At 40.1% G+C, this 18,789-nt stretch overlaps 1 protein-coding gene across 2 annotated transcripts in view; it reads right to left on the bottom strand.

Annotated features, from left to right (window-relative positions):
* The window catches only part of PPM1D (protein phosphatase, Mg2+/Mn2+ dependent 1D), a 58,118-nt gene that overhangs the window by 13,161 nt on the left and 26,168 nt on the right, over positions 1-18,789 (bottom strand). For both annotated transcript variants that reach the window (XM_041726690.1, XM_041726689.1), the window contains exon 3: positions 16,891-17,015. In XM_041726690.1, the coding sequence (XP_041582624.1) occupies positions 16,891-17,015 (125 nt within the window). The remainder of the gene's footprint in view (positions 1-16,890; positions 17,016-18,789) is intronic.

Below are 18,789 nucleotides of genomic sequence, written 5' to 3'. Positions count from 1 at the left end.
CCATACATGATTTAAAAAAAAAAAAACATCTCGGGGCACCTGGGTGGCACAGTCAGTTGAGCATCTGCCTCTTGGTTTCAGCTCAGGATGTGATCTCTGGGTCATGGGATTTAGCCCTGCAACAGGCTCTCCACTCAGTGGGGAGACTGGTTCTCTCTCCCTCTCCATCTCCCTCTAACCCTCCCACACTCGTGTTCTCTCAAATAAATAAATCTTAAAAACAAACAAAAATAACAAACCATTTACTCTTCTGTGATACATAAGACAAAGTAAGTAGAACAATATAACTTTTCTTTTACTTCTAAGAACTGGGGAAGCAGTCAGAAAGAATACATTAATCTCTGTCTGTTTTGTTTGTTGTGAAATATTCTAGGTAAAGACCTAAATTAAAAGCAAAAGGGGGATCCCTGGGTGGCGCAGCGGTTTGGCGCCTGCCTTTGGCCCAGGGCGCGATCCTGGAGACCCAGGATCGAATCCCACATCGGGCTCCTGGTGCATGGAGCCTGCTTCTCCCTCTGCCTGTGTCTCTGCCTCTCTCTCTCTCTCTCTGTGACTATCATAAAAAAAAAAAAAAAAAAAAAAAAAAAAAAAAAGCAAAAGGTTTGGGACGCCTGGGTGGCTCAGCGGTTTGGTGCCTGCCTTTGGCCCAGGGAGTGATGTTGGAGACTTGGGATCGAGCCCCCCACATAGGGCTCTCTGCATGGAGCCTGCTTCTCTCTCTGCCTGTGTCTCTGCCTCTTTCATGAATAAATAAAATCTTTAAAAAAAAAAAAAAAGCAAAAGGTTTTCAGACAAGAGAGTAGTTTTTGCCCTCTTTCAGCAGGTTTGACTTTTTGCTAAACAAGAGAAAGCTTTGTCCTTTCTCTGCCTTACTTAAACCCTTATTAGCTCCCATCAAAAGTAGTATTGGCCAATTCAAACATGCTCAAAGTCTAAGGGAAGAATAATTCACATCAATTACCCTACTCTAAAATAGCACAATTTATTGCCAAACCAGCCCCATGAAAGGGGCAATTCAACCTTCAGAATAGCAGAAGAGAACACATATGGGGGACCTGGCTGGCTCAGTCAGTGGAGTATGTGACTCTTGATCTCCGCGCATTGTAGGTTCAAGCCCCCATGCTGCGTGTAGAGATTACTTAAATATAAAATCCTGGGCAGCCCCGGTGGCGCAGCGGTTTAGTGCCGCCTGCAGCCCGATGTGTGATCCTGGAGACCAGGGGTCGAGTCCCACATCGGGCTCCCTGCATGGAGCCTGCTTCTCCCTCTGCCCCTTCCTCTGAATAAATAAATAAATCTTTAAAAATAATTTTTTTAAATCTTAAAAAAAAAAAAAAGAACACATGCAACCACTAAAAGCTAATTATAATCCAGGTTGGCTCACAAAGACACATTTACTACTTTTTTTTTTTTAAAGATTTGAGAGAGAGAGACACAGCATGAATGGGAGGGGCTAAGGGAGAGGGAGAGGGGAAATCTCAGGCAGACTCCAGCCTGAGAGAGGAACCAAACTCAGGGCTCAATCCCAGAACCCTGAGATCATTACCTGAGCTGAAAACAAGAGTCAGAGGCTTTAACCAACTGCGCCATCTAGACACCCCACATTTACTTCTTTATGCTAGCAAAACAAAGTTCTCTGGCTGGTGAAATTTTTAAAATGGGCACGGGAACAGTTAAGATAAAATATTAAGGTAGCAGTTACAGAGTTCATAAGTGTTAAAGCTTTCAAAAGCAGTTTTTCCCCATATCTGGGATTAATATTGCTACTCCAAGAACATAAATTTCTATAAAGCAAAATCCCTAATATGGCTAAATTTCCAATCTAGATTAAAAAAAGAAATTCTCATTTACAATCTAATGCAGATTACATAACCTTGAAAAAGGGTCACAATTTCTCATGTATAAACTAATATTAGTATCTTTTTTTTAAAGATTTTATTTATTTATTCATGAGAGACAGAGAGAGAGAGAGAGAGAGAGAGAGAGAGAGAGAGAGGCAGAGACATAGGCAGAAAGAGAAGCAGGCTCCATGCAGGGAGCCTGATGTGGGACTCAATCCCAAGACTCTAGGACCACGCCTTGGGCCGAGGCCAGGCACTAAACCACTGAGCCATCCAGGGATCCCTAATATTAGTATCTTTATTTTTAAATATTTTATTTATTTATACATGAGAGACAGAAAGAGAGAGAGACACACACACACACACAAAGCAGAGGGAAAAGCAGGCTCCATGCAGGGAGCCTGATGTGGGACTCGATCCTGGGACTCTAGGATCGTGCCCTGGGCTGAAGGCAGGCGCTAAACTGCTGAGCCACCCAGGGATCCCCTATCTTTATAAATTTAAAAATATTTTTAGGAGTACCTGGCTGGCTCAGTCAGTGGAGCATGGGACTCATGATCTTGGGGTTGTAAGTCTGAGTCCGATGGTAGGTGTAGAGACTACTTAAAAATAAAATCTCTGGGGTGCCTGGGTGGCTCAGTTGGTTAAGCATCCAGCTCTTGGGTTCTGCTCCTGGGTTTTGATCTCATGGGTCATGAGACTGAGCCCTGTGATAGGCTCCATGCTCAGAGAAGAGTCTGCTTGAGATTCATTCCCTCCACCCCTCCCCTATACTCACTTTCTCTCAAATAAATCTTAAAAAAAATAAATAAAATCTTTAACGATTCTTGCACCAGTTGGTACTATGATGGTTGTAAACTGATGACAGAATTAGAACACTCTTAACTACATTTATTAGCTGTCTTTTCTAAAGAAGTTTTCCATTCTCCTCTACTTCTTTATAATCTTTTTAGTATCATTATAAACATTGATTCTTTTTTCTTCAATATGTTATAAATTATTCCTGTTATTGTTTTGCTTTTTGAGAGAGAGAGAGAGAGAGAGAGAGAGAGAGAATACACGTGTGAGGCGGGGGCAGGGAGCAAAAGGAGAAGGAAAGAGAGAATCTTAAGCAGGTTCCACAGTGTAGAGAGGGGGTGTAGGACTTGATTTTGCAATCCTGATCATGACCTGAGCTGATATTAAGAGTTGGACACTTAACTGACTGAGCTACCCAGGTGAGTGCCCCCTGTTATGGTTTTGATGCTCAAGTTGCTTTAAATTTGCCAGTAAAAGTTCCTGAAATAGGAATTTTTAACAAACTCACTAGATGACTTGTATTCACAGCCAGATTTAAGAATATATGATATAGGGATCCCTGGGTGGCGCAGCGGTTTGGCGCCTGCCTTTGGCCCAGAGCGTGATCCTGGAGACCCGGGATCGAATCCCGCATCAGGCTCCCGGTGCATGGAGCCTGCTTCTCCCTCTGCCTGCCTCTGCCTCTCTCTCTCTCTCTGTGACTATCATAAATAAATAAAAATTTAAAAAAAAAGAATATATGATATAGACACAGTGCCCTTATTTAATCAGATCAGAGAATCTATGTGACTTTACCTGAGATCAAATGAGCAAGGATCAGAAGTGGGCTTTGAACTGTTTCTACAGTAGGCCAATGTACAAACAGTAGGCCAATGATAAACAAAAATAGGATCACAGGATATCATTCCTGTACATACTGAAGGGAGAGCTCTCAGACATTGCGGCAAATATTGTTAGTTTCCTCCTTGATGGTCATGTCCTTTTTATCCTCAGTGGAGGCACTGGAGGGACACCACAAGAGAAAAAGGCCTTTCTTCTGATTTCAGAACGTTCTCTGCTTGCCTCTGTGGCTCATGGCAGTCCACAGTACACAGGATACTCAGTGGTCTTTACCCCTCGTGAATTTCAACACTCCCCCCCCCCCACTCTGTGGATGGCTTCCCATGGAGCACTTCCATCAAACACCCTCACCTAGGGGATCCCTGGGTGGCTCAGCTGTTTGGCGCCTGCCTTTGGCCCAGGGCGTGATGCTAGAGTCCCGGGATCGAGTCCCACATTGGGCTTCTTGCATGGAGCCTGCTTCTCCCTCTGCCTGTGTCCCTGCCCCTCTCTGTCTCTCATGAATAAATTAATAAAATCTTAAAAAAAAAAAAAAAAAACCTCCCTAAACCATTCTTAAAACTACAACCAGGGGACCCCTGAGTGGCTCAGCAGTTTAGCGCCTGCCTTTGGTGCAGAGCGTGATCCTGGAGTCCCAGGATCAAGTCCCACGTCAGGCTCCCTGTGTGGAGCCTGCTTCTCCCTCTGCCTGTGTCTCTACCTCTCTCTCTCTCTCTCTCTCTCTCTCTCTCACTTTCATGAATAAATCTTAAAAAAAAAAAAACTACAACCAAAATCATCCCTTTGAAACACAAATTTAAGATAGATGGTGATTGTTGTACAACATCATAAATGTACTTAATACCACCACTAACTGTACGCTTAAAATGGTTAAGACAAAAAATTATATACCTATTTGCCATAATTGAAAACATACATACACACAATTCCACTCCTACTCTGCAGTAGTTTGGTCTTTTTTTTTTTAAGATTTTATTTATTTATTCATGAGAATACACAGAGAGGAGAGAGAGAGGCAGAGACGCAGGCAGAGGGAGAAGCAGACCCCATGCAGGGAGCCTGACATGGGACTCGATTCCAGGTCTCCAGGATCAGGCCCTGGGCTGAAGGCGGCGGTAAACCGCTGAGCCACCTGGGCTGCCCAGTTTGGAATTACTCTTAAGACAGAACTCTTAACCACAACATAAAAAAAAATGCAGCCCGGGTGGCTCAGTGGTTCTAATTTTTTTTTTTTTTTTTAAGATTTTATTTATTGGGACGCATGGGTGGCTCAGTGGTTGAGCATCTGCCTTCGGCTCAGGGCATAATCCCAAAGTTCCGGGACCTAGTCTCGCATTAAAACCTTAAAAAAAAAAAAAAAAAAAAGACTTTAATTATTCATGAAAGACACACAGAGAGAGCCACAGAGTCATAGGCAGAGGGAGAAGCAGGCTCTCCACAGGGAGCCTGATGCGGGACTTGATCCCAGGACCTCAGGATCACAACCTGAGCCAAAGGCAGATCCTCAAACACTGAGCCACCCAGGTGCCCCTTATCTATGCTTCTTATTCCTCTATCACTGTTCCAGCTACACAGGCCTTCAATTATTATATTCACCATCCTTCCTCATATCACAGAGCCGCTTGCAAATGCAGCTCCTAGGCCTAGAACACACACTCATCCTGTCTTGACAACTAGTAATTCTTCAAACTTTAGCTCAATATCAAATATCTCTTGTTTCTCCAGCTAGGTATAATACCCTTATTTTAAGTTCCCATTAGCACATTAGTATTTAGAGATGTAATTTTTCAGCTCTTTTTATGATCTGCTGAATACCTCTCCCCTTCTAAACTGTAAGCTTCCATGAAGACAAAGACTACATGCTTAGCACATACCGCACTCAAATGATTTACAAGATTCATCTGCAATTCCATCAGGCAGCCACTAGAAGGCACCTTTGCTACATCTGTACTCCAGTAGTAATTCTAATCTTCAGGAGTGCCTAAAAATGGTACCAAGTTCTGCTAAGCAAACTTCTCCTTCCCAAAAAGCTAGAAGAAAAATGGCTATACACCATAAGAATGGTACTAAATATTTTTTTAAATATTTTTCTTTATTAAAGATTTTTATTGGCACACCTGGGTGGCTCAGGGGTTGAGTGTCGTCTCCCTTTGGCTCAGGGTGTGATCCTGGGGTTCTGGGATCGAGTCCCACATCGGGCCCCTTCCAATGGAGGCTGCTTCTCCCTCTGCCTGTATCTCTGTCTCTTTCTGTGTCTCTCATGAATAAATGAAAATCTTTTTTAAAATAAATTTTATTTTATTTATTCATGAGAGACACAGAGAGAGAAGCAGAGACACAGCAGAGGGAGAAGCAGGCTCCATGCAGGGAACCTGATGTGGGACTTGATCCCAGGACTCCAGGATTACACCCTAAGCCGAAGGCAGACATTCAACTGCTGAGCCACCCAGGTGTCCCAGAATGGTGCTAAATATTATAATTTAATTTACTGAACCAAAAATTATTACCATAAAACAAGTTAAAATTTAAAAAAACTAAAACCACAGTTAATAAATTTTTTTCCAAATGCCAAAATAAAGACTTGAAACGTAATGTGACAAAGCATGTTTTTAGCTTAAGTGTTCAAATCTAAAAGCTATTAATATTTCTGAGGAAAAAATATGTGATAGAGAAGTAAAATCAAAAATCAATTTTTTTCATTACTACAACAATTTTATCTCTCCCACATAGGTCTTTTTATATCAAAAGATTCATTTCCTTTTCATTCATTCACTTTCTCTCCTACGTGCAGTTTTTACTGTTCTAATGGATCTTTCCCATCAACTATTATTTCCTCCCTTTTTAAAATAACAGCAGCAAACTCTCTCTTGACCTTTTACTTTTCACTCTAACTAAAGTCCCATTTCTCTCCTTCCCTTTATAATGAAACTCCTAGGAAGAGTGTCTAAACTTGCTATATCAAATTGTCCTCCTCTTGCTCTATCTTAATTTTTTTTTTTTTTATGATAGTCGCACAGAGAGAGAGAGAGGCAGAGACACAGGCAGAGGGAGAAGCAGGCTCCATGCACCGGGAGCCCGATGTGGGACTCGATCCCGGGTCTCCAGGATCGCGCCCTGGGCCAAAGGCAGACTCTCAAACGCTGTGCCACCCAGGGATCCCCCCTCTTGCTCTATCTTGAACCAACCCCAATTATGACTGTGGTCTCACTATCCCACCAAAGTTATTTTGTCAAGATCATCGATGACCTCCATGTTGCTAAATCCAATGGTCACATCTCAGTCTTCCCCTTACCAAATGTTTCAACAGTATTTTGAATACTCCTACCTAAGCTTCTGCTTCCAAGTTGCTATCTCCAAACTAAACCTCACCTACTGTCAATTTTCATAACCAGAAATCAATGGAACATCACCACTTTTATATCTGATAAGCACCTTGAAGGTAACTTGCTAAAAACTGACCTCCTGACCTCCTTTTATAACTGATGTTCCAGTGTTTGCTATATAGTTAACAGAAAACTTCCATGCTGCTCAGTTAAAAAAAAAATATATATAAGCAGTAATGACATCTGCATTTGTTGTTGTTCCTTCACCCTTAAATTCTCTTGCCCCAAACACCCATAGGTTTCAATGCCCTTCATTTAATTCAAATGTCATCTTTTATATCCCCTCTGACCATCCATTTAAAAATTACACTCCGTGACATTCCTTGCTTTATTTTTCATGATAGTACTTTTCATTACATCACAAAATACAGTCTACTTTTTTTTTTTTTTTTAATCATCTGTGTGTCTCTCCTAGAATGTTAAGTTCCATGAGTCCAGGAATTTTTTACTGTTTTGTTCAATGTGGAATCCCCAGAACCTAGAACAGTACCTGGAACATAGCAGACATTTAATAGATAATTTGGTAAATGAATCAACAATCATGAAGAAGTGGGAACTCTGTGTGGTTTTAAAATATGAACACAAAATTATACTCTTTAAGAGGTGGAGCTTAATTCCCCTCAGCAGAAGAAAGATGGGTTAGACTTTGTGACTCAGTGCTAACAAACTAAATATGGAGGAAGTGATAGTGTGTCGCTTGTGACACTAAATCATAAAAAATACACTGTGGCTAGTGCACCTTGCTCTCTTAGATCACCTGCCCTGGGGAAACCAGCTGCCATGCCATGAAGACATGGCAGCAGCCCTACATAGAAGCCCACAAGACAAGGAACTGAGGCCTATTGCCAAAAGCCAAGTGCACAAGGCATCCTAGAAGTAAATACCCCAACCCCATTCTAGCTTTCAGATCATAGCCATAAAGGATATCCTGATTACAACCACCTGAGAGACGCTCAGCCAGAATCACTTAGCTAATCCACTTCCAGGATCTGAGCCACTGAAACCATATGAAATAATAAATGTTTTAAACTGCTAAGTTTGGGAATATTCTATTAGACAGCAATAGATAACTAACACAGTAGGATTTTAAGAACTTGACATAATCACTTTGGGGAGAAATTTAGTAAGATCTAACAATATTAAAAATGTACTTACCTATGAACTGAGATTTCCAACTGGTATGCCTTGGGTGAGCTGGGTATGACCTTGGGTCAGCAGGATGGGACCTGGGTGAGGCTTTAGGCCAGTTACCTCCAGCCTCAAGTAGCCTCCTCTGTTTACTACAGAAATATCATACTGTGTATGTGTACATGTATGTCATAGTGTTTTAAAAGTTGGTAAGTAATGTAGTACAACCCAGCAATTCCACTTCTAGATTATGTACCTTAAAGAAATTTCATATACGTTTACAAGGGCATACTCACTGCAGCATTTTTTGAAATAGTAAATGCATTAATATGATGTAAATGTCCAATCAGGGCATGGAAGAAAACAGTCTCATACTGAAGCTGAATATCTATCTAGTAGTTGACTGAACTAAAACTACATTTAAAAACATGAATAAATCTCAAAAGCAATGAAAAGTGAAAATAGCAAGTTGAAAAGGGAGATGTTTTGACTATGAAAGAAAGCTAATCCAAAGATCAACAGTTTAGGTGGCTCAGTCAATTAAGTGTCTACCTTCAGCTCAGGTCATGATCCTGGGGTCCTTGGATCTAGCCCCACATGGGGCTCCCTGCTCAGCAAGGAGCTTGCTTCTCCCTCTCCCTCTGCTGCTCTCCCTGCTTGTCCTCGCTCTCAAATAAATAAATAAATCTTTAAAAAATAAATCAACACTTTATTTCATTTTATACTAAAGAAAGGCAAATTGCCACATGCAGCACCTCATTTGGATGTGTCTGGAGTCTTGGAATTTTGACTACCCTAGGTTCTCCTAAAAATGGACCTTGAAACTTTGTTTGGAGGTTCTAGCAGGGGAATGCAGCTACTCATATAACCCTGACAGAAGAAGGGTCCTCCTCTATTGGGAAAGGTCCTCCTCTTCAACAGAGCACATCAGGAGGGATGCATGTGGAGCAGTGAGGGAGGAAAGGGACACCAGTCTAGCCAGCCAGATTAGCTGAATCAACCCTGGCAATCAGTAGGGGATGACAGGAGTCATAGCCAGATTGCCCTACATCCTAAAGATCAACAATTTAAAATGGCCTCTCAAAACTATAAGAGATTTTCAAAGTCTTATATTCTCTAGCTTCCTAGCCACTGCAGAAATGCAAGCTAACTGCAATGGGTAGCTATTTAGCTACATAAACACATCTAGTGAAGGAAAGGCTCATTACAACTCACAAAATAATGTTATATCAGCTGTAATAATTTTGTTTTACTGAGCTAAAATATTTTTTTTTAATAACTCTCCACAGCTATTTTTTTAAATCAGGCTAATTCCTCTTTTAGATGACACAAGTTCACAACTTTTAAGTCACCTGGAAGTGTCGTTAGTGTTTCTATTCCAGGCTACACCTTGCCAAATTATCCTGTGTAAGTTTAGAAGGGTGGCAGCATCCTATAAAAGAGCCTATGCTTTTTTAGCCCTAGTACTATAAGAAGTAATAGTACTACTATGTAGGTATGATATTTAATATAGAATATAATGCTAAGGTTATATTTTGAAGAATCTGTGCAAGATAGTGTTAATCAGGAATAACTGTTGAAATAAAAATAATGAAGTTGGTGATTATTTTGACTACAGAAAAACAAAAACAAAAACAAAAACACTGATTGTGTGTGCTGATGCAAAAAAGAGAGAGAACTTATACTTTTAAATTGAACAGGGCAGCCCGGGGGGCTCAGCGGTTTAGCGCCGCCTTCAGCCCAGGGCCTGATCCTGGAGACCCGGGATTGAGTCCCACGTCGGGCTCCCTGCATGGAGCCTGCTTCTCCCTCTGCCTGTGTCTTTGACTCTCTCTCTCTCTCTGTGTCTCTCATGAATACATAAATAAAATCTTTAAAAAATAAAATAAAAGAGAAAACTGAATAAAGCTATACCCAAAATGCCAGCTATATGGACTTGGTCAATTGACCAGACACACAAAGGTAGTTTCTTAACTGATGAAAAGGAAAGAACGCCTACCTTCTGACATTTTATAAAGTCTAAAATGAAATAAGATAGTACCCAGCACAAAGCACAAAACACCAAACACTATTCGGTAGTTTTGTTCCTGTAACAATATGATCTTAGAATCATCTCCAACTTGGTAACTCTCCTTTGGATATACTTTTTAACTTTAGAGTATAGTAGCATAACCATTCCCTTCTGAATATTCTATTGTACTATTGCATTATTTTGAATGACTAAGTTACACTTACACTGCTGGGTCATCTTATTTTCATGAGTAATTAACAACAACAACAAAAAAAATCTCTAATTCTTTTTCAAATGAAATGCTACTATGAAAGCAGATGTCTCCCAAATAATGTTCTGAACTTAAGCCTGATACTTTATATTTATTCCTATTAAGTTTCATATTATTACTGCCAGCCTTTTTTTTTTTTTTTTTTTAATTTTTTTTTTAAATTTATTTATGATAGTCACAGAGAGAGAGAGAGAGAGGCAGAGACACAGGCAGAGGGAGAAGCAGGCTCCACGCACCGGGAGCCCGACGTGGGATTCGATCCTGGGTCTCCAGGATCGCGCCCTGGGCCAAAGGCAGGCGCTAAACCGCTGCGCCACCCAGGGATCCCTGCCAGCCTATTTTTAAAAACATTTTATTTGGAGATCATTTCAAATATACAAAGTTACAAAAATAAAAATAGGACAAAGAACACCAATATACTCTTTCACTCTACTCAGATTCATTTATTGTTTATCCCACTTGCTTTATGGTTTTGTGTGTGTGTGTGTGTGTATAAACACTGTGTGAGTCTGTAAAAAAAAATTTTTTTTTAGATTTTGTAAATTTAAGGAGAGAGAAAACAGGGGGAGGGACAAAGGGAGAAGAAAGAGAATCCCAAGCAGATTTCACCCTGAGTGTGGAGCCCAATGGGAGGGCTCAATCCCAAGACCCTGAGGATCATGATCCGAGCCAAAATCAAGAGCCAGACAGACTAGGCCACCCTGTCACTGCTGTGAAAAATTCTTTAAACCATAGCCCTTTACCCCTAAATACTTCAATTTATATTTTCTAAAAATAAGGATATTCTATTAACAGATGGTTTAATAGTGTCTTTTTGTTTTGTTTTGTTTTTACATTTTGTTTCTTTTTTCATGAGAGACACAGAGAGAAGGCAGAGACATAGGCAGAGAGAGAAGCAGGCTCCTTGCAGGGAGCCTGATATGGGACTCAATCCCAGAACTCTGGGATCACACCCTGGGCCAAAGGGAGACGCTCAACCACTGAGCCTCCCAGGCGTCCCTTAATAGTGTTCTTTTATAGGCTTCTAGCCTAGGATCAGGAATAGCACTTACTTGTAACATTTCTTCAGGTTATACATTCTTGGCCAGAATGGGAATTGGCCATAGGGAATGTTGTATTAGTTTCAGCAAATCACACATATGGAAGCATACAATGTCCAAGTATTCCACATTAGTGATGGTAATTTCAATCATTTAGTCAAGATGCTGCCTGATTTCTCTAATTACTATTTTTTCTTTTTTTTAAAGTTTATTTATTTTTAGTAATCTCTACACCCAATGTGGAGCTGGAACTCACCACCCTGAGATCAAGAGTTACATGTCTTCCAACTGAGCCAGCCAGGTGAGCCCCTAATTACTAGTTTTTCTCTCTTGCAACTAACAGTCTGTGGGGAGGTTTTTTTTTTTTTTTTTTTTTTTTTTTTGTGGGGAGGTATTTTTAAATAATGCTGATATACCACTGCCTAAGTACTTCTGAATATCTGTATAATATAAAATATCAGTACTATATACTCTATTTCTTCTCCAGGTAGTTAACAAATGCTAAATCAAGCTAAAGAAGGAAACATAGATGGGGTGCCTGGGTGGCTCAGTCTGTTAAGCGTCTGACTCTTGGTTTTAGCTTGGGTCATGATCTAAGGGTTGTGACATCAAGCCCCACATGGGGCACTGTGCTCAGGGCACAGTCTGTTTGGGATTCTTTCCCTGTCCCTTATCCTCTGCCCCTCTTCCTGCTTGTGCTCTAAAATAAATAAATAAAATCTTAAAAAAAAAAACAAACAGAATTACATTAATTTAGATCTCTCTCCAAATACACTAATCAATACCTTTTGTACTGACTATATATTCTGTGAGAAACTCATTGAAAGCTACTGTTACTTAGTTTCTGTCTCCCCACCCTCATACTCTCCCAAGAAAAACCAAAGTATATATGAGAAATTTGGCCTAGTAGCAGTTCATAAGAAAAATATCTAAGGACTGGAGCTATTTTAATAAACCAAAAAATGGGGGATCCCTGGGTGGCGCAGCAGTTTGGCGCCTGCCTTTGGCCCAGGGTGCGATCCTGGAGACCCGGGATCGAATCCCACATCGGGCTCCTGGCATGGAGCCTGCTTCTCCCTCTGCCTGTGTCTCTGCCTCTCTCTCTCTCTCTGCGTGACTATCGTAAAAAAATAAAATAAAATAAAATAAAATAAAATAAAATAAAATAAAATAAAATAAAATAAAATAAAATAAAATAAATAAAATAAAATAAAATAAATAAAATAAAATAAAATAAAATAAAATAAAATAAAATAAAATAAAATAAAATAAAATAAAATAAACCAAAAATGGGATATGATTACTAAAAGCTAATGAAATGATTCCAGGACTGCATCAGCAGAAGTGTAATGCTCAGGTAGCAGGAATAAGTATTTCCATTATACTTCAAACTGGTCAGACCATATCTTGCAGAGTTTCCTCAATTCTGGAACATTTATTAAAGGAAACATCTAGAGGAATATGAGTGGACAAGAAAAATGAAAGGTCTGGGGAACCCTGGGTGGTGCAGCAGTTTAGCGCCTGCTTTTGGCCCAGGGCGCGATCCTGGAGACCCGGGATCGAATCCCACATTGGGCTCCCTGCATGGCGCCTGCTTCTCCCTCTGCCTGTGTCTCTGCCTCTCTCTCTCTGTGTGTGTGACTATCATGAATAAATAAATAAAATCTTTATAAAAAAAAAAAAAAAAGAAAGGTCTGAAATCAGCCTAGAGGAAAGAGAGAGAAACATGCTAGCCAATTCTGAATAGGTAAATGATGGTCATTATGCAAAACGCAAAATAAGTACACTGTTCTGTTTTTGTTTCGGCATACAAAACTTGAGCCAACATCTGAAAGATTCATGGAGGCAGATTTTAGCTGACAATTATACAAGAGTTGTACTCTGAAATACTAAGATTTACTGAAGATATTCAACCAGGAGTTGAATTACTTCTTGTCTGAATTACTCTAGAGGTATCTCAGAACAGAGTTGGAACGTCTAAAAAAGAAAAACCAGTTGGCTTTCCATCTTTCTGCCAGTCCTCCACCTGTTCCTTCTTTTCCACTACACAATCACTTACAGGTTTCAAGGCTTAAAATGCTGGGCATGCACACTTCATGTATATAAAATAACTTGGCATCTACTTTTCTAAATTGAAGGTTCACCTTACTTTTTGAACCTGAAGACCTTGCCCTCAGTCCAATGAGTTCCCCATAATAGAAGTCTGTTCTTGGGGTGCCTGGGTGGTGCAATCAGTCTAAGAGTCTGACTCTTAATTTCAGCCCAGGTCATGATCTCAAGGCCCTAGGATGGAGTCCAGTTGGACACTACGCTAAGTGCAGAGTCTGCTTGAGATTTTTTCTCCCTCTCCCTCTGACTCTTCTGCTTGTGCTTGCTGCTCTCTAAGATAAACAGCGGATCCCTGGGTGGCTCAGTGGTTTGGCGCTGCCTTCGGCCCAGGGTGTGATCCTGGAGTCCCGGGATCGAGTCCCGCATCAGGCTCCCTGAATGGAGCCTGCTTCTCCCTCTGCCTGTGTCTCTGCTTCTCTCTCTCTCTGTCTCTCATGAATAAATAAATAAAGTCTCTAAAAAAATAAACAAATTGGGATCCCTGGGTAGCTGAGTGGTTTAGCGCCTGCCATTGGCCTAGGGCATGATCTTAGAGTCCTGGAATTGGGCTCCCTGCATGGAGCCTGTTTCTCCCTCTGCCTGTGTCTCTGCGTCTCTCATGAATAAATAAATAAAATCTTTAAAAAAAAAAATCTTTAAAAAAAACACTTTTTTTAAAATATTAATTCCTTGCCAATTATCACAATCCTCCCTCTTTCTCCTAACAAATTGAAAAAGCTACTATAGTATATGCTTATACTATGAACAAATAAGATGGGATAACTTAGCCTTTAAGTTCTGCAAAAACCTACGAAACATGTAAAGTACCAAGAATACTGATATAGGCCCTTAAATAGTACCCTTGCCTCCAATTTTATTACCCTATAACTTTAACCATTACAGCAGTCAAATGATCCTTTCAAAAAAATGGATGTTACTGCCCTACTTCAATAAACACCAACAATAACAACTAACATTTATTTATAGAGCACTTATTATATGTTAGGCACTATTTTAAGTACTTTACATATATTAATGCATCTAACAGAATGAGTGCCTCAGAATGAGGCAGGTACCATTATTAGCCCCATTTACAGCTGAAAAAACTGTATCACATATATTAGGTAATTTATATACAATAAGTGATTTGCCCAAGTTTGTACAGTAACAGCATTAGCATTGGACCCTAGGAAATTTGGCTCTAAAAAGTCTATGCTGGGATCCCTGGGTGGCGCAGCGGTTTAGTGCCTGCCTTTGGCCCAGGGCGCGATTCTGGAGACCCAGGATCGAATCCCACATCGGGCTCCCGGTGCATGGAGTCTGCTTCTCCCTCTGCCTGTGTCTCTGCCTCTCTCTCTCTCTCTCTCTCTCTCTCTCTCTCTGTGACTATAATACATATATAAATAAAAATTTAAAAAAAAATTTAAAAAAAAAGTCTGCTACAGTTCTACTTTAACTGTTATTTTCCTTGGCCCCTTCTCTTCCTTCAGGTCTTTTTTTTAATGTATTTATTCATGAGAGACACAGACAGAGAGAGAGAGAGAGGCAGAGACACAGGCAGAGGGAGAAGCAGGCTCCATGCAGGGAGCCCGATGTGGGACTCGATCCCGGGTCTCTGGGATCACGCCCTGGACCAAAGCTGGACCAGCGCTAAACCGCTGAGCCACCCAGGGATCCCCTCTTCCTTCAGGTCTTAAACATTACCTTTTTAAAGAATGTTCCTTGATCATCCTCTTTAATGTAGCCTTCCCCTGCTACCAATTACAGGTACATCATCTTGTTTAATTCCTTTATGACACATTTTAGAAGAATTTTCTCATTTGTTCATTATCTATTTCCTCCACTAGATTACAAGTTCCATGAATAATGGGTATATCTGCATTTGATCACCAAAGATGAATAGGAAACAGTAATATGGTAGGCAGAATAATCTTTTGAAAATGCAAATCAGATGGTGTTAATCTTTACCTTAATATCCTCCAATGTTTCCCAGTATACTTATCACTAGAGTACAAATATCTGCCATGATGTGACCCATGTCTGCCTCATTGACTCCAACCTTTTGATAATTCCTAAAACATGCCCAGCTTGTTCCCAATTCAGGATCCATGCCTGTAATATTCTTTAACAGCCTGGGTGGCTCAGCAGTTTAGTGCCACCTTCAGCCCAGGGCGTGACCCTGGAGACCCAGAATCGAGTCCTATGTCAGGTTCCCTGCATGGAGCCGGCTTCTCCCTCTGCCTGTGTCTCTGCCTCTCTCTCTCTCTCTCTCTCTATCTCATGAATAAATAAAATCTTAAAAAAAAAAAAAGAATAGCTCCCTTTCAGCCATCAAATCTCAACTAAAATAACACTTACTAAAAAGGAGCATTTCGATTACACTATATAAAATAGTTTTTCCCTTCTAAGTTACTCTTTATCACAGAACTTCATTTCTTTCCTTCATGGTATTTCCTAATTCATAATTACTTCACCTACAAGCTTACTTCTTTATTGCCTGTCTCCACAACTACATAGTGTTGCTCCAAGAAAGCAGACAGAAAAAAAAAAATATATATATACACACACACACATACACACACACACACACACACACACACACACACACCCATGTATATAAAAAAAGAAAAAATATAGTAAGTATCATCTCTCCAAAGCCTAACTCCGTGCCTGGCACTAGTCAGTACTCAAGTGTCTGTTAGAAGAAAGAAGGAAAAAACTTTTTTTCTCTTATAGAAAAGAGAGAAAATTTTATAAGAGAAAATTTCTGTAAAAGGTAATTTAACCAGCACATCCAGATAAGATATTTCTATAGCTATAATCCTCTAGCCTTCCATCCAAAACCAAGTAAACTAGGAAATAAGTATTTTTATTTTGTCATGAACAATTTATTTTGCTAGCCAAAGAAAAAAAGAACTTTGAAAAAAAAAAAAAAAAAAAAGAACTTTGAAGGCTCTTAAGAGAAATATGAAAGGCTGACATAGTGAAGCACATTTAAAAATAATTTTAAGGGTAACACCAAGCCTAGACTTACATATATTCCCCTAAGTACAGGTGGGAATCAGCAAAATGTTGAACATGACTCATGATTAAAGAGCAACTGGCACTGAAATCCGTATTTTCACCTTCCCCTCAATTAAGTTTTAAAGCACTTACTCTGGGGCACCTGGTGGCTCAGTCAGTTAAGCATCTGCCTTCGGCTCAGGTCACGATCCCAGGGTCCTGGGATCAAGCCCCACATTAGGCTCCGAGTCAGGTTCACCCACTCCCTTTGCTTCTCCCCACCCCACTCTTGTGCTCGCTCCCTCTCTCTCCACCCCCCTCAAATAAAATCTTTTAAAAAATAAATAAAGCATTCATTATAACAACAGCATAAGCCTACCCCCATTATCTGTCAAATGGGGATTTACTTTTTAGTCTCTTCTTTTATGTTACCACCATAAGTTGTAGAAAATCCAGTACGATTTCACCAAATATAAATCCTACTTACCAAGTGCTCTTGCTACTGCCAGAAAAGGAATCTGGTCAATAACTGTGCTCCTTCTAACAGGTCCATTGTGAGAGAGCCGAGGTCGTTTCCAAACTACACGATTCACCCCAGACTTGTTCATCACACTGAAAAAAGTGCACAAAAATACCTTAAGTGAATTAAATACAAGTAAAGTAGCTAACTCAATGTGTTAACCAATAACTAATACAATCAGATTATATGATCACAAAATAACGACTTATCTGATTCAGACACTAAGAAACATAAGCCAAAATTCCTGTTCAGAGAGGAAAGCCAAAACAGGGTAGATTAACATGAGGAGAATCTGGAGATTACTGAGGTAGGTTATACAGAATAGAGTAGAAGTAATGAGAAGAAAAATGAGTGGACATCATGTCAGGAAAAAAAAAAAAAAGATAATGTGATAACTAAGGAAACTAAGGGGAGGAAGAAGAGGTTATAAATAAATAGAAAAAAAATGAAAAGGGGGGCAGCCGGGGTGGCTCAAAGGTTTAGCATCACCTTCAGCCCAGGGCCTAATCCTGGAGACTTGGGATCAAGTCCCATGTCAAGCTCCCTGCATGGAGCCTGCTTCTCCCTCTGCCTGTGTCTCTGTCTGTCTCTCTGTGTCTCTCATGAATAAATAAATAAAATCTTAAAAAAAAAATTGAAAAGGAGAGGTTATATAGTTTTTGATGGATTTGAGGGTGCTGAATACAGTATAACTTAAGTTTTAATATTTTTAATTTGAGGATATACCTCAATAGAAATATCAATATAGTTAGACATTTCTGTATTTAGAAGTATGAAAGTAGACTTTGGAAACAAATTAGCTTGAGAGATATAGATATGGGAGTTAGAGAATAAGAAAACTCTTAGGAATTTGGCAGAGGATCAACAGAAATCTGTAATTAGTACACAAAGAAGTTAATACATGCTAGGGTGCCTAAAACGGGAAAATGCTCAAATCTTTAAGCAAAAGAAGTAATAAAACACAAAAGAGATGGTCTCTCAGAAGGTACCTGGCATGACTGAAATGATAAACTGGCTCTTAATTTAATCATGATCTGCCTGGGGGTGCGTAGGTGGCTCAGTTGGTTAAGTGTCTACCTTTGGCTCAGGTCATGATCTCAGGGTCCTGGGACAGAGCCTCAAGTTGGGCTCCCTGCTCAGCAGGGAGTCTGCTTCTCCCTCTTCCTCTAACACTCCCCACCATTCACATTCTCTCTCAAATAAAATCTTGCAAAAAAATCATAATTTGCCTGAATTAAAAAAAAAAAAAATCAAGAGAAGAAAAATGCTCCTCTGAACGACTAGAAAAGTTAGCATGAAGAGTAGCAAAGAGAATTTTCAATAAACAATACTAGCCTAACTGATATTAAGTCCATCTGACAAGGGCAGCCCCAGTGGCACAGTGGTTTAGCGCCGCCTGCAGCCCACGGCGTGATCCTGGAGACCCGGGATTGAGTCCCACATCGGTGCCTGCTTCTCCCTCTGCCTGGGTCTCTGCCTCTCTCTCTAGCTGTGTCTCTATGAATAAATAAAAAATCTTAAAAAAAAAAAAGTCCATCTGACAAGATACATGCATAAGACCGAGGTTTATTCCCAAGGCTCTCAAAGATATATGACACTAAAATAATCTAAGTCTTCTCACTTAGAGCCCCTATGCATCCAGAAATGTTTTGATTATAATCTGAAATTTCATTCCTCTACAGGAGGCCAGCTGACAATAATATGTGGTTTCCTTGTTGGTTATTTTTCTCATGATTAATGAGTACTAAGACATCCTGATGCAGACATGACTGAGTCCTTTATGAGTTTATTATGTTGACCTTCAGTAGCATGACTCTATCCTCCTAAACCTGATGAACACTGAAATGAAACTGACTTCATGTGTAA

This window comes from Vulpes lagopus, chromosome 12 (assembly GCF_018345385.1).
Source record: "Vulpes lagopus strain Blue_001 chromosome 12, ASM1834538v1, whole genome shotgun sequence".
Lineage (NCBI taxonomy): Eukaryota > Metazoa > Chordata > Mammalia > Carnivora > Canidae > Vulpes > Vulpes lagopus.
The sequence above is the reverse complement of the archived record's forward strand: the minus strand, read 5'-3'. Positions and strand labels throughout refer to the sequence as shown.